The 15,520-nt window shown below is 40.9% G+C and overlaps 1 protein-coding gene across 3 annotated transcripts; it reads left to right on the top strand.

Annotated features, from left to right (window-relative positions):
- The first annotated feature begins 25 nt into the window (after nt 1-25).
- Nucleotides 26-13,206, top strand: NAAA (N-acylethanolamine acid amidase). 3 transcript variants are annotated; one of them, XM_074867052.1, is made up of 11 exons: nt 26-308; nt 954-1,118; nt 2,946-3,072; nt 3,924-4,014; nt 7,260-7,336; nt 8,673-8,845; nt 9,723-9,785; nt 10,378-10,444; nt 10,992-11,020; nt 11,957-12,038; nt 12,844-13,206. In XM_074867052.1, exons 1-10 carry the CDS (start codon nt 115-117, stop codon nt 12,030-12,032), a joined length of 1,062 nt encoding a protein of 353 aa, XP_074723153.1. In that variant the 5' UTR covers nt 26-114; the 3' UTR covers nt 12,033-12,038; nt 12,844-13,206. The 3 variants fall into 3 exon arrangements, 2 of the variants coding, with proteins under 2 accessions (XP_074723153.1, XP_074723155.1); XM_074867054.1 differs by having other exon boundaries at nt 7,263-7,336; XR_012628772.1 differs by lacking the exon at nt 10,992-11,020.
- Nucleotides 13,207-15,520: the final 2,314 nt, after the last annotated feature.

Genomic DNA, 15,520 nt, shown 5'->3' on the forward strand with positions numbered 1-15,520 from the left:
CGCCCTGGGCTGCCGCCATGTCCCGGCCCTTCGCTGTGGGCCGGCCCTGCCCGGCGCGGGTGACTGCGGGGAGGGCTGGGGCCGGTCTGCCCGGCGGCCGCCGCGTCCGGCGGCATGGCGCGGGGGTCCCGCCTGTGGGCGCTGCTGGTGCTGCTGTGCGGGGCGGTAGCGGCGGCCCCGGCTCCCCCCGCGGCGGCCCCGCTGCTGTGTAACGTGAGCCTGGACAGCCCCCCCGAGGAGCGGTGGCTGCCGGTGCTGCGGCACTTCGATCCCGCCTTCCTGCGCGCCGCCGTCGCACGGGTCATCGAGTGAGTGTGGGGCGGCGGGGGGGGGGCTGGCAGCCCCGTCCCCAGGAGCGGCGGGGGTGCAGGGAGCAGCGCCGGCCCCTCAGGCTCCCGGGGGAGCGGCGTGAGGGGCAGCCCCGGTCCCGCCGCTCCTGCCGCAGCCGTGCCGGCAGCGGGACGGCGCCAGGGCCCCCGGGCCCCCTTCTCCCTCCCCCGCCCCAGCACCGTGGAGCCCTTGTAGTCCCCCCGCCAGACCCGCTGCTGCGGGGCCTGAACGGAGAGGGCCAAGTGCTGCTGCGCGACTGCTGAACTTGTCCGAACTCAAAAATCAAGGGGTTTGTTTGAGCAGGTAACCCAGTACTGTTGCGTTATGTGTAGGCTTAGGAACCCGTCAGAGGACGGACTGGGGAGATCCTTGGTAGGAATAAACAAATCTCCCCAGTAGGATGCCTGCGCTGGATGTTTTGCTCGGGTTGTGCAGGCTCCTCTGGGTCCGTGGAGAAGCCGATGAGAGTGGGTGAGGGACGGGATGCGGGGATGGCAGATCCAGCGTGGGAGAGACTGCAGCACCAACCGGGACAGGCTGCCTCCTTGGGTGTCTCGTTGCTAAGTGTAAATTGCAAACATTTTTGTCCCTTTTTCAGCTAATGCCTTCAGTATATTTTGCAGTGAAAGCGTACCGAAATGGGTCCACGAAGTTATTCGGCCAATAGCAGCAGAATTGGAGTTATTTATGCCGCAGCCCTTCGCAGGGGAAATTCTGGGACTGTGCAAAGCACTGGGAGTAAGTCTTGGAGATGGAGTCCTGCTTAACTTTGCCTACGAATCTACCGCGTAAGTGTCTGGTACTTACAGAATCCAGTTCAGCGTGGGGGACCACACAAAAAGGCGGGTGAAGACAAGTGGCAGATGATTTGCACTGTTCATTCTTGTACTGTTGAATACATTTAGCTGGAGGGTTTCATTCTTATTAGGCTGTTTGTGTCCTGAATTGAAAGAGAAACACAGAGCAGTATTTTTATACGTTAATGAAGGTAATGTGTAGCTGTAATGTTTTTGTGTATGTATATCTCTATAAAAGTGCGAAAATAATTTCTGCTAATAAGGAAGGGCCATCCATTCAAAGTATTTGTGTTCATTTATCTTCAAAGATCATGTAATGTACTCTTATTTAAACTGTTGTATTTCCCTAAAAAGGAAACTAGCAGAATTAGTTGCAATCTAATTATTTTAACCATTCATCTGAGATGAAGTTGCTTCCAAACCATTTTCTGGATGAACCTTCATAGTAGTTGTAAAATGTAATTTTTTGATTTGCACAACGGAAAATGGATGTAGCATCTTTATGGCAGCAAACAAAACCTCAGTGGAAAAAATACTTAGTTTCATTGCCTTTTTTTTTCCCTAGAAGCATGTACAGGAGAATAATAAACACTTGATGTTGTCTGTGAGGATCATAAAAATATTTCTCCATATAGGCTGTAATAACAACCAGGTGCATACAGCCGCTTGTATGCATTTTGATTATTATTTTTCTTAATGTGGGGTATTAAGTTAAAGAGATCTTTTCTTTTAAAGTAAGGATTAATACTGAATAAGATAGTCATTAAATGCTAGCCTTCTTAGTGTTTCACAGAGGACACTTATCATTCTGAGACCTGGTAAGGGCCATAAAATTTTAAGTTTCTCAACTCGTAATGATACTCAAGAAAAAATGTCAACCAGGAACGAACTACTTGTCTGCAAAATTTTTTACCTTTACAGTTTTGAAAGACAGTGCTATGCATCACTGGAATGACAAGCTCATAACTCCAGAGAAAACAAATTTTTAATTTCCTGCTAATTCAATATACTTAATTTAAAAAGCCTGTTTTAACGGAACTGAAACTCTTATTAAAAAAGGCATTTCAGCCTGCTTCCTGTTCTAGAGAAAAGATGAGACTATTATTGAAATGACTGACACCTCAACAATAACTGATGGTTTTTTTTCAGTTTGAAAGGACTTTGTTTGAACTTTTTATCTAGTTGTGATTAAAAATATTTCACTTTGGACCCCATTTATAATCTGTAATTGTCTAAATGAAATCCATAAAGTTTTATACTGATACTTTGTGGACATTTTAAATGTCAGCTATTCATCTCCATTTAGAAAAGAAGTAAAATGAAGTAATGAAATTTTTCTCAGGTGGAAATGCTCCTTCCTACATGTTCTGTAACATCTGATCTGAATTGGACAGTAGTGTGGCTTTTGACTTTCTGAGCCAGGTGGGACTTGATAAGTATTGTAGAGTTTTGTGTGTTAGACTCTGTGGGAAAGAATTTCCCCTTATTGGTATCGTGCATAAGTTATAAGATGTTGTAGTGTTGTGTGGTTATGTAGAGCTTCAGCCAAACAATTCTGTCCCTGTTTTTTTCCAGTGTGAAATTAAAACCTGTAAGAAGTTTCATCAAAAAGTATAGGATGAGACTACTCCCTCGAGTTGGGAAGCATTAAGTGTTTATGATGTAAACTCCTGTTTGTATGCTTACATGTGCTTACAATACTTTGCAGAAGATAAACTCAGTAACTCCTCCTGAAACATTGAGCTAGTTCAGCTATAATGTTGGAAGTGTTGTCATAGCTTTTTCTTAAATCGTTCTTTCTCCTTTTTGTTTTGGAAGGTTCTGTACTAGTATTGTTGCTCAGGATGACAAAGGAAACATTTACCATGGTCGGAACCTGGATTACGATTTTGTCGATATATTAAGCAAGATTACAATTGATGTGCGGTTTATAAAGAGTGGGCAGGTACGATCTGTGGTTGACATGGCTGGGTGGTATTCCATGAAGGAACAGGCTATGGTCGTACAGCTGCGTAGGCAGTGGGATTTCATGTAGGAGTGTGGTTTCCATCCCAGATTTACTGGATTATTTGAGCACCCCAGTCACTCTCTAGGAGTGTGGGATGAATGCTGGTTTTGCTTTCTGGACATCCAGTTTGTGGTTATAAACTGGAACAAATAGAAAAGCATAATCTAGTATCTCAGGATCATGATTTGGAAGGATATGTTGAAAGAAGGAAGTGTCAAGATACTAAAAAAGAAAAGAGAGAATATAGAAAAGAGATCAGTTTTAGCAGGGACTGATTCTATAGCTTTTTTCCTAAGGCCTGTTACTTTTCGTGACCAATGTGTGTGTTTGAGATGAAAAATTCCAAAAATGAACTAGTTGTAGTGCAGTCTTCATTAGTGTGATTTTTTTTTTTTCCATATTCATTAGTCTGTTTTGCAAATGGTGAACTTTGTTTGTTTCTTGCTTAGCTACTCACTAACTTGAACAAAACTTTTGTAGCAGTCATGTAACAAATGAAATGTTGTGTATTTTTATAATAATTTTTAGAAATATAAATATAAAGAAATAGAATAGGTATATAAATACAAGAATATTTAGAAATATAAATTTTATAGATTTTTTTAATAAAAGTAAATTTTTATAATTTACTTTGCAAGTTCTACTGTACTTCAAGGCAAAGTGTTTTATAGCAGCTTCTGTATGAAAGTCACAGAAAAAAGTATAGGATGCTGCTTCAGAATGTTGCCTATATTTTAAGTAGTGTTCTGTTTCAGAATGCTAAAACACTGTATGTTTCCTGGTTTCAGATAGCATATCAAGGCACCACATTTCTTGGTTACGTAGGCTTATGGACTGGACAAAGTCCACGCAAGTTCACAATCTCTGGTGATGAACGAGGTAAAATAATAAATCTGTCTTCCACACTTGATGTTATGTACACTATTTTAGTTGATTGTTGCCTCTTCTGACCCTTCTCTCCTAGTCCGCTAGAGGGAAAAAAAGGATTAAAGTTGCTAGGGGGGAGCTGAAATTGAATGACTTCTCTGGCTCTCAGGGGGTGAAAGCACAGATGCTGCCAGTTTTTGACTGCTGCATAGGAGAGAGGTATTTGTTTGTCAGCACAGTGTCATCTGAGCTTGAAAAGTGTCAGAGGAGACAGAGAACGTTGAGGAAAGCCATACAAGACAAATGAATGTGGTCTGTTCAAGAGACAATTGGAGATGGCAGAGTAGGGGCTGAGAGGAAAAGATGTGCTCCTGTACAGCAAATAAACGGCTACTTTCTGTATAGCAAATAAATGGCTGCTTTCCTAGTTCCCTGTCCCTTCCTCTGTATTCTGTATTTCTCTGTCCCTGTAAGGCAGCTTTAAAGAGAGGATGGGAGGAGAACTGTAACACTGAGAGATCTAGGGGAAAGGTAGCAGGGCTTGAGAGAATGCATGGAGGTACTGGAAAGGCAGCTGAGCAAAGATCCAGTAGTAGAGGAAAGTTGAGATATGTCACTACTGAGAACTAAAACTGGCCAACAGAAGGGCTTGTAACAGTCAGGAAGGGTCACTGCCTTCTCCATCAGCACTTCAGTTTCACAGATGTTGATGTCCAACAGGGCTTGGGTTGGCCTCTTCCATCCCTTCTGCCTTTTTTTTTTTATTTTTTTTCCCTCCCCCGCTTCTCTCTCTTCTTTTTCCCTCCCCCGCTTCTCTCTCTTCTTTTTCCCTCCCCCGCTTCTCTCTCTTCTTTTTCCCTCCCCCGCTTCTCTCTCTTCTTTTTCCCTCCCCCGCTTCTCTCTCTTCTTTTTCCCTCCCCCGCTTCTCTCTCTTCTTTTTCCCTCCCCTGCTTCTCTCTCTTCTTTTTCCCTCCCCCCCTTCTCTCTCTTCTTTTTCCCTCCCCCCCTTCTCTCTCTTCTTTCTCCCCTTCTCTCTTTTCTAGCAGCAGACATTTTTTTGCTGTTATTAGCTCTTTGTTAGAACTGGAGCCAATGTAGTCTGAGTTAGAACCAACATCTAAAATAAATGTTCATTTTTCGCTTAGGCTTGTGGTAAGCATTTTTTCTTTTTAATCTTTTAATTAGACAATCTTCTGTTTTCAGAATTTTTTTAGATGTTATTCAAACACTATCCACTGTATACATTATATACATATTCATTATCTCTGAGCAGGGATTCGGCTATGGAGCACATCCACCTTTTGATTTCTGTTTCCTTTGTTAATACTGCCTTGTTGCATTTCCTTGGTTCTTTTCATAGTTTACACTCCTCTATTTTTTGAAGAGCCTGCTTCTGATGCTAGTGTAGTTATTTAGTCCTTTCAAAACTGGAGCATCCTGGGCTGATACTGAGAGATGCAAACAGCTTTTAGTTCATGCTAACATCAGCTTGGAAATAGTCTTATAGTGTATAGAGTATGCAAAAGGCTTGATTTAGAAAATCTTGGAGACCAAAGTCCTGTGTCTGTGGAAAGGCACGATTTGGGGACAAAAGCAGTGCCACCCTGTTCTCCCTGCTGTTTCTCAGCAGTGTGCTTCAACCCTCAGTGTAAGGATCATCTAAGACAACAGTGAGGTAGTTTAGCTGGTGCACAAACCCATTCTGTTCTGATTCTGATAGAGGAATCAAGTGCTGAAAACTTCTGTGTGTGATGGGCCCCTCTTGTCCATCAGGAGCTGATGTGCTGTCATCCACCTGTGTGCCTCGACTTCAGTCACTTTTTAACTCCAGGCAACAGTAACTCACTCAGCACATGCTGTGCTCCTCCTGTAAGTCAGCTGTTGCTGACTGCCTGCTGCTTTATCTGTCACTCTACAACTGAATTCAAAATTTAGGGAAAGGAGCATGGGAACTATATCTGGAAAGGGGGATGACTTCAAAATTAGGGTGAAGGTCAGGTGACAAGCATATCGTTTCTGCTGGCTTTTTCTGGTTTTGGCATATGAATAATTATAAACTTGACCTTCTGTTTTTCTTAGTTCTCCTAATTTTCTCCAGTAATACAGAAACACTATCACTACCTCTTTTTTTATCTGCTTCATGATTTCTGTGTAATTCTTCCTGTTGTTACAATATTTCAGTAAGATGAATAATGAGGTGATTAATGCTAATATTTGAGCTGACAGTTGTAGACTGTTACATCGTATGAGTAGACCTGCAGTCCTTTTGGAAATATGTGTTACAAAGTGCTAGTCCCTGTTACAGTCGCCTTTGACTCTTCATTGCTTAATATTCAGCTGTGAATAAAAACGGTTTAAAAACTGAATATCTAGCAACTTATCAATACTGAAAGGAATGTGATAGGTTTTGATTGAAATTACTAGCACTGGCAAGTTCTGAGAGACACTGTATATTCTCTGTACAGTGCTGAACACTGTCTTTATTGTCCACTGTACCTGAGATTCCCTGCCTTTTTTATGGCACCCTTTTATGGCACTGGTCACAGGAATATTGTACCTTTTGGAAGACACCAAAAAGCTAAGATAATGATCACTCCTGTTATTACAGGTCTGAGATCCTTTCTGGAAGGCAGCGGTGCTAATCCAGCTGCTGTGGTTGAATTTCAGTTGTGATTATGTTGTTTGTTTATATTTCACCTGTAGTTTCACCTGGATGTTATGTTCTTTCTTAGCCCTTCCCCTGGAATGTTGACATTTTATGCTGATAGGTAGCTGCCCTGTTTCACTGGGGGTTTAGGTTTCTGTGGTACTTCAATATCCAACTGCAGTGATATAGAGAGCTGAGTATTTGAAAGACAGATACTGTAAAATGAGGGCTTGCCAGGGTATGTTAGCCTGGGCAGCACATCCTGCATATTTTATGTATAGATATCAGTAAAGTAATACAGCAGAAAAGGAGCACTATCAGCATTCACTGTTCTAAACAGTGTTGATAAGCTCAAGAGGGTACAGAGGCTCCATCTGCTTTCAGGTGCTGTGTGCTTTGTCAGTTTGGTATAAGCTGCCTAAATTTGATGTTTTTATGGTAGTGGTATAGTTAGAAAATGAAAGAATTTATTGTACCACTCTTGTAGTAGAGGGAAAGATTGCAGAGATAGAGATGGGAGATGGAGAAGAAAGGAAGGCAGGAGGATAGATTTCACAGAGTGTACATAACATGCATATATAATTTCTTTTCTTTTTTTTTTTTTCTTCAGCAGGTGGTAGATGGTGGGAAAATGCAATAGCTGCTTTTTTGAATCGGAATTACCCTGTCAGCTGGCTTGTCCGAGATGTAAGTGCACTGAGTTATTTTCTCATATTTCACAGTCATGTCATTTGTACTTACAAACTCCTAGTAAATTGGATGTTCCAACTTTTAGTTTCACAGAAAATTCAATAAATTGATAAGTAAATGCATTTCATAAGAGGAGATAGGTATTGTCTCTCTTGTACACATCACTGATGATTTGGAGACAATTACCGTCCTTCAGGGGCGCAATCTCTAATCAATGCCAAAAGTCTTTGAGAAGCTGTGCAAAGGCTTCTGTCCTAGGGACTATTTCAGCTAGCTGTGATTTGTAATTTAACAAATTGAGGCAGCTGCAATCTTAGATGGTTAGTATCTGACCCAGTGGTTATTTTACACTACGTTTGATACGTTACCATATTAAAAATGGAGAGCTCACTGGTGAGTGGAAGGAGTTAGACTGGTATTTTGTATAGCACATTGTAGGAATACTGTGTTAGGGTACTACTAAAATAAAACAGGTCTGCTGCTTCTCAGATTCTTGAAATACAGTAAACATGAATTATATGGTTCGTAGGTAAACTCCCTCCAGAACTGGAATGTCTGCTGGACTTTGTTGTTCATATTTTTTGAGTTTGAGATGTGACTTGAGGCTGTGACTCGAAACTGCTAGCTGCAGCGTTGCTGTCGGAAATAATTAATTGTTTTCCAGGATCTTCCCCATCTTTCTGAACAATTCTGTTTGATGGCATGTTCTCCATATTTGTTTTTAGTTCCTGCACAGCATTCATTTTTAAAAATGTACTTCAGTAGGTTGTGGCCCTACACCTGAAAATAATAGCTTCACTGGCTGCAGTGACTGTCAGTTTATGCTAAGTTAGTCACCTGGTTATGGCAGGAGAAGCAATGCCTCTGCCTTATCATTGTTATCTAAATCCTCTTAAATCATTGGCAAAACCAAGACTTGGAGTAGGTTTTTCCCCCCTTTCATCCACTTTCACCTATCCCATTGTTCACATGGATAGACTTTGCTGAGGATTGAATTTGCACAGTACGGACATGCCTCTGTCTTTTGAAGGGCAGATTTCTCGGCTTTTTTTGCTTTTCACCATATACGTATGTGTGTGTATATTTACTGTTTTCTTTGAATATTTTCAAAGCTGGATTTAATGAGTTCTTTTACTAGTCATATGCATTTCATGTTCATATGCTAGTCAGTTTGGAAAACTATTTCCAGAGAAATATTTTCAAGTAGCGCTTTAGAGTCAATTGCCATTTTAAAAAAAGCTGGAACTTCTTTCTGAGATGTCCCAGTGCTTGTTTTTGTGCTTGGCTGCGCTCTGTGATCTTTGTTTCACTGTGATCTCCTTTTTGCATTTAGACCCTGAGCAGAGCAGAGGACTTTCAGTCAGCTGTTCTCAGACTAGCTGGCATTCCCATCATTGCTGAAGTTTACTATATTGTAGGAGGTGTATCGCCCAAAGAAGGCATGGTCATAACAAGGAATAGAAGAGGGCCAGCAGATCTCTGGCCTCTCGATCCTTTAGGTGGAGCGTAAGTAGAAAAAATGGTTTATTTTGTTTTTTCATATTCTCTCCTGAGTGATAGGTAGGGTTAGTGACGCAACTTTCTAAGAGATCCAGGGCATCTCTTACTAATGCTTACAGCTGGACAGGGAAAGCTTGAAAGCCTCTGAAAGGAACTCCAGTTTCTTCTCTTTGAGAAGGAATCACACTGCTTTGTCAGGTTGGGGCAGTCCAGAGGGTCGGGGGTGGAAAAAGCATCTGTATGTGTTGATTTTTTTTTTTTTTTTTTTTAAGCCAGATTCCAAAGGAGCCAAGACTTGAGGGCTTTTCTTGTCTGTCTGCCAAGTCTTGCACCAGTAAATTCAGCAATTCCCAACTTAATTTTTGCCCAATGAGGAGAAGGGTTGAAGGCTCAAAAATAACTGTTCCTATCAATTTTGTGAAATCAGCAGCTTAATATATGAAGGAGATCCTAAATAGTTGTCCTTCAGTGAAAAACAGCACTTAATGGTTACAGTCAGCCAGTAAATATTGGCTTGGCCTGTTGGCTCTGTGTACTCCAAACTGAATGCAGCAGGCTGCATCGTACACATACCTGTAATCTTTGCTCTAATCATCTCTTTGGAGGTCTGATCCTGCATTTATTGTAGTCAGTAGTAGTTTTGTCACTTGAACCAACAGGAGTTCAGAGATCACTCTGTTTTCATTTGTGTTCAGTAGTTTATGGTAAAGGCTGCTATGTATATCAACATGGGGTTCCTTGGACTTGCAAGAGACACAGGAAAGAGGCTTTTGAGGGAGGTTTTTTGTCCTTTTGGCAATACAGAGATACTGATTCTTGGCCTGTATTAATTACCTACTGATTTGCCTTTTGTTTGCTTTTATGTCTCTGTGTTGTGTCATAGGTGGTTTCGTGTGGAGACAAACTATGACCACTGGACTACCCCTCCTCCTTTTGATGATCGAAGGTAAATTTAGTTTGGAGCTTTGTGGTGAGGTAACTATTTTATTTTGAAAAATCTTAGAGACTTGTGTGTTTTATTCTCTGAGCAGGTGTTAGCTCATTGACTGGGCAGTTTGTTCAGTTTCTGTAATGCCACTCAAAAGGGAACAGATAAAATAAGGAGCGATATTCACATATGCCAGAGGACAGTCTGTGTGGCATTGGATGGCATAAAAGATGAGAAATTGCAAGGATAAGGCATGCACCAAGAATTTCTTTATAAAGCAAAGTTTAGTAACAGTTAAAGGCTTTAGATTCACAGTGAAAAAGTATTTGATGGCACTAGGAAGGTGCTCGCAGACATCATACAATCTTTAGGCTGTGTAGTGTGCAAAAAGCTGTTGTCAGATTCCCTGTTGGTCTGTTATTCAGTGGTGCAGTAATAGAATAGCTTCAGCAATGTGAGACTAGATTCAGTCATGCAGAACTCTGGATTATTTGAGGCCAAAGCAAGCATTTCCATGTAAAGGCATTCAGTGAGAAACTTCTCACATTGGTGCTTTATAGCCCTCAGAACACTAAAGTGTGTTTAATGTTACTGCCTTGTTTTCCTGCAGAACTGCAGCTATCAAAGCTCTCAATGCTACTGGACAGCAGAACATCAATTTTGATACTCTCTTTAAGGTATTTAAATTCTGCATTGTGACTTGGACTTAAAGTTCTTTTTCAAAGCAGAAGTGCAGTTGCGTTTTTTCAGGGATTTGCAAGCTGTGCAAGGAAGACATGGTGAAAAAGTTGACCTGCACAACCATCTCTGGAGAGTTTAAGACTGATAAGTTTGTTTGTTAAAATGTTTCTGAACTCCCTTGCATAGGCATTTTGCCAGACCAAGTGGAAAGTGCAAGAGGTGAATCCCATCATCCTCATCTTTGTGCAGTTCCTTATTTCAAGCACAATTATAAATACTACAGCAGGTAGATAAAGTGTTGGACATGAGTGATATTTACCAGTTAGTTCTGAGAACTTAAGTGTTGTGTATTTCAGAGGGCTTTTTAAAAATACTTTTGTAAAATGTTCTGATGTTTAAAAAAAAAAAAAAAACAAAACAGCAAGAGAAATCCTTGACTTTGCATTATTTCTTTTCATAACTTCATCCTACTGCTGTTTCTAAATAGGCTTTTAACTCCCTCTTCATTTACCAAAATGACAACTCTTCAAACTTTCTGTACAGGTGTTGTCAGTGAAGCCAGTCTTAAACAAGTAAGTATTAGATTCAGAGGTGTTAATGAGTGCCTCCTGCCATGCCTCGGGCCACTTAAAAGTTAATTGAAAACTTCCTTAGGATCTTCCTATGCCTCTGTCTTGAGGATCTTGCGGTTTCCCAGTTTAGATTTCTGCTTGTGCACATGGCACTCTGTTTTCACTTCCACAGCACTCTTCCTCTTTGGTCTGCCACTCTAGCCAAGAAACTACACTTTGTCAGGCTCAGTCTGGTAATGGGAAGTTCCATTGTAGTAGTGAAACAAATGACCGCTTAGAGGAGCGGCTGGACTTTCTGCCAAGTCATTTGTGCCTTTTACTTTTGGAACCTTTGGGTTTGTGTTAACACTGAAAATGGCTTTCTCTGGAGTTTCTGATGTAGCTCTGCTTGATGTGTAAAAAGGAAAAAAATAGTAAATGGGGACATAGCCTTTAGGTACCATTTACTGGATTTTTAAGAGAGATTTATTTCAGTATACCATTATTGTTCTGCATTGTTCCACAAATTGCACCTTTACAGGTTATCCTGTTTTGTTTTACTTTTAAATGGAGCTCAGTATATTCTCTGGATCAGTCATTTGTATTAGAAGGTTAATACCAGGACTTCCTCTCCTCTGTCTTAAAAATGTGAGGAAATATGGGAAGGAGAAGATGATATCTGTCACTGCTAAGATCAGCAATACTAATTTTTCAATACAGTGATCAAATGGATGTTGAAGTACAGTTCCTTTGCTGTACTAAGTGGGGGAAAAAATACTAAGAACTTGTGCCAGCAGCCTTCATTTTTATCAGTCTCTTTCCCACTTTTTCTAACCCTTCTGTACCTAAGCGGAACGTTTGTTTCCACTAAAATTTGTTCTGCTGCTTTGCTAGTTCTATAAATTAATCTTGCTTTTGGAATGTCACTCACTCACTCTTTTCCTCTTTCCCTGCCAGTAACACAGTGTACACCACAGTAATGAGTGCTGCACTTCCAGATAAGTACCAGACATGGATCAGAACTGTGAAGTGAAGAGGTGTAAGTAGCATGCTGGTAGTCCTAGATACTTGTACTTAAATAAAAATTTCAGCTGAAGAGTCATTGAGGGACAAAGCACTGCTGTGGCAGTCGAGTGACCTAGTTGAATTCCTGATTCTCCCCTTGGTTTGCTTATCAACCTTGGGTAAATACCTTCCCTTGTTGTTTTAGAGATAAAGTATTGCCTTTCTTTCCTAAAATAACCTCCAATAGTTTTGCAAAAGTGCTTTATCAGAGAGGAAGGGGTGGGTGTTGTTGTGACCTAAAGGTAGAGGTTCCCTCTGTGAGCATTTTAGCTATTACTTCTATCATTCCCCACTACACTTGCATGTCTCCAAATGTTGACTATGAAAGGAAGCCTGGCCAGAGTGAACTGAATCCCAGTGGGAGGGGTTGCTGCACTTAGCACCAAGAAAGATCAAGCTTAATTTGGAACAGCCACTCACAGGCGACTGAACATTAGCATCCTTTGCAGGTTTTGTCCCGTGAACTTGCAGAAAAAGTCAAAGTGCTTGAACTCACAAGGTGCCTCAAGTGGTAGCTTTAATGTGTTCAGGGAAAGATGTTATGTTTATTTCTATTCCAAGAAACTCTGGTTGTATGGTCTTGCAAGGAGCACCAGAAGCTGCATTCCACTTTGAATAGTTTTTTAAACTCTTATGATACTATGTTTGTAGCAGTTACATTGGACATTTGATGTTAGCAAGAGTAGTTCCTTTTGTTTAGAGATTTTGAAGAGTTTGTTTCTTTCTTAGCTCTATACAAACCTGTGCTCTCTTATTTATCTATCGTTTTATTTCAACAGACAAAATGAGTGGAAGGCTGCTTTCCAAGACTGGCATGTGCTTTTAAAATCACGAACACAAGCCCTACAGTTGTTTTGGCTTATTAACTATGTGAACCATTCAGGAAATAACGACTTGTTAACTCTTTGAAGTGTTGCAGATGATACTGTTAAATTAACTGTAATGCAAGTTTGATTGATTTTATTGTAATTACATTGATGTTCTAGCAGATGTTGATAGCTAAAAATTACTTTTACTGTTTTTGGAAAGAATTGTGCAACTTGAATGTACTCATGTGCTGACTAATAAAAAAAAAATCATATATTTTGCATGGCCTGTAGGTCTGAATATAATTAAATAAAAATATGCAGCTGATTGCTTGATTTATGAAGACCTGTGCTGTTATTCCTAATGTCATCATGCTTTTCCCTGATCGTGAGGGGCTTGTGATCATGAGCCTAACCAGGGTCAGATGTTGTGCCCAGAGAGAAGTGGTCTGGGGTAGCAGGCAGACCAGAGCTCTGCAGAACCCTGTTGTAATGGCAGAACGGGGTCACCTCAGATGCTGGTACTGTTTAAGCCTTTGTTGAACTGGCATCCTGTCCTGAGATGCTCTGTGGGACCTTCCGCAACACAGAAATTATTGTCTCAGTGCAGAGGCATGTGAGTTTCCATAGTGTGAATTCCACTGCAGGCAGTCTCTCTCCCCTTGAGCTGTGGTTCTCTGGTGCAGAGACTCTTCAGCTGTTTTTAGTAGGCTTGTGACAGGTGATTGAGAGTATAGAATAAATAGTTCAGTTGAAAGGGACCTACAATGCTCTCCTAATCCAGCTGCCTGACCACTTCAGGACTGACCAAAAGTTGCAGCAAGTTGCTAAGGGCATTGTGCAAATGCCTCTTAAACACTGCCCAGGTCCGGGCATCAACCACCTCTCCTGGAAGCCTGTTCCAGGGTTTGACCACTGCATGCATAGGCTATGGTGCTTTATTCATCAGAAATCGGGCTGTTTTAGGAGGTGTGATAATACAGGCTTTTTTCCCCCAATAAATAGGAGAAGCTTGTGATGGGACAGCAGTGAGGTTAGAAAAGGGATGGTTTTATATATATGAAAGTTGCCTTCAACAGAAAGTTTACAACTGAGTTCTATAGTGCAGAGGATTTTGTTTATTTGTTTGTCGGGTTGTGCTGTGACTGCATATTGAATTCAGGCACTTCTTGGGAGTACTCCAGAAATACAGAAGGATTGAAAGAGTCAAGACCAGGGGATACCTTCACATAAAGCTTCGAGGTCCCATTCTTCACTGGACAAAATTCCTGCTACTGCCAGTGAGAATTTTATGTGAGAGAAGAAGGTGTGATCAGAGCATTAGGTCAGAGCACCACTTCCAGCTATGTGCAGTGTCGCCTGCAGTATTTGTGCACTGGTTATGCAAACTGTTCCTGAGAGAGCCTTCTGGAGATGTTGGCTCTTTATCTCCTTGTGCTGAGTCTCGCTGAGTGTCATAACCTGCTTACTTGCATCCTCTACCTCTGCCTGGATAAATGTGCTGCAAGCTTTGCTTTGACCCGGTTTGTACAATAATGTTAGCAGTTGTATGCCAGAACGATAAATTTGAAAAATGGAGAGTTCCTGGAGGGAGATGTAAATAACAGTGGTCACGGTATCTTTGAGATTTCAGAATGACATTGCTTTAATTCACAGAGCGGATGCTGACTCCTGATCTCAGCAGGTTTTCTTTATGTAACAGCTGCCCACAAGTAAAGACAAAAGCATCTTTACAGGTGTAACTTTGCATAGTCTTCTTGACCTCAGCAGTGTTAGGCTGATTATATTTTGGCAGGGGTGTGCCTAGATTCTCAGAGGTATCTAAATTTAATCAAATGTGTTTGTTTCAATATGTACAAACAGATCTGGAGTGTATAAATATTTAGTATCCGTGAATATTCAGGAAACAATTGTCTGCTCCTGTTGTGTTTGTGTCTCATCGGCTGTTCAGAATTTGCTCAGGCCCAGCCACAGAGCAGATTATGGAAATGTGGGTGTTTTGGGGATTTGAAGAAGTCTAATTTATTTTGCTTTTTTCTTTTACATTATTTTCTTAACTGTTTATAAAAGAACAGACATCCTGATTGCTGACAAAGCCTTTATGCCAACTTGAATACTTTTTTGCTAACCAAAAGGATATATAACTTTCTGGTCTTAGTTTAATGACAAGCTAAAAATATAAACACTAAGAAGGTGGTAAATGATGCGTCTTACAAACTAGATGATTTAACCTGTGAAATGCCTTGAGCTGCTTTTGCGTAAGAATTGAAATTGATAAAAATGCAGAGGGACGAGGATTGTTAATACTTTAAATAAAACCATCGTAACAATGTTGGAAACATTAAAATGTAGCACTGATTGGTTTTGGATGGCTTGGGTGTTTTGTGTGATCTTGTTTGTTTTTTAAAAAAAGGATTATTTGTGGTTACTTGAATTGCTTGCTGAAGCATCCTTCTGTTGGAGATTTCGTCTGCTTTGTGTGCCCACTTTTTAGAGACTGGGAAGTAAAACAGTTTTTCTGCTTTCTCAAGCTTGGTCAGATTCATGACTTAGAATTGTTAAGTAATTAAATAGAACTAATACATTATCCTTGCTTCTTCCATCCTTTCGTTTCTGTAGTGCTGATTCCCTAGCTACAAAACCGAGAAGA

Source organism: Strix uralensis, chromosome 4 (genome assembly GCF_047716275.1).
Source record: "Strix uralensis isolate ZFMK-TIS-50842 chromosome 4, bStrUra1, whole genome shotgun sequence".
In the NCBI taxonomy this organism is placed as follows: Eukaryota; Metazoa; Chordata; class Aves; order Strigiformes; family Strigidae; genus Strix; species Strix uralensis.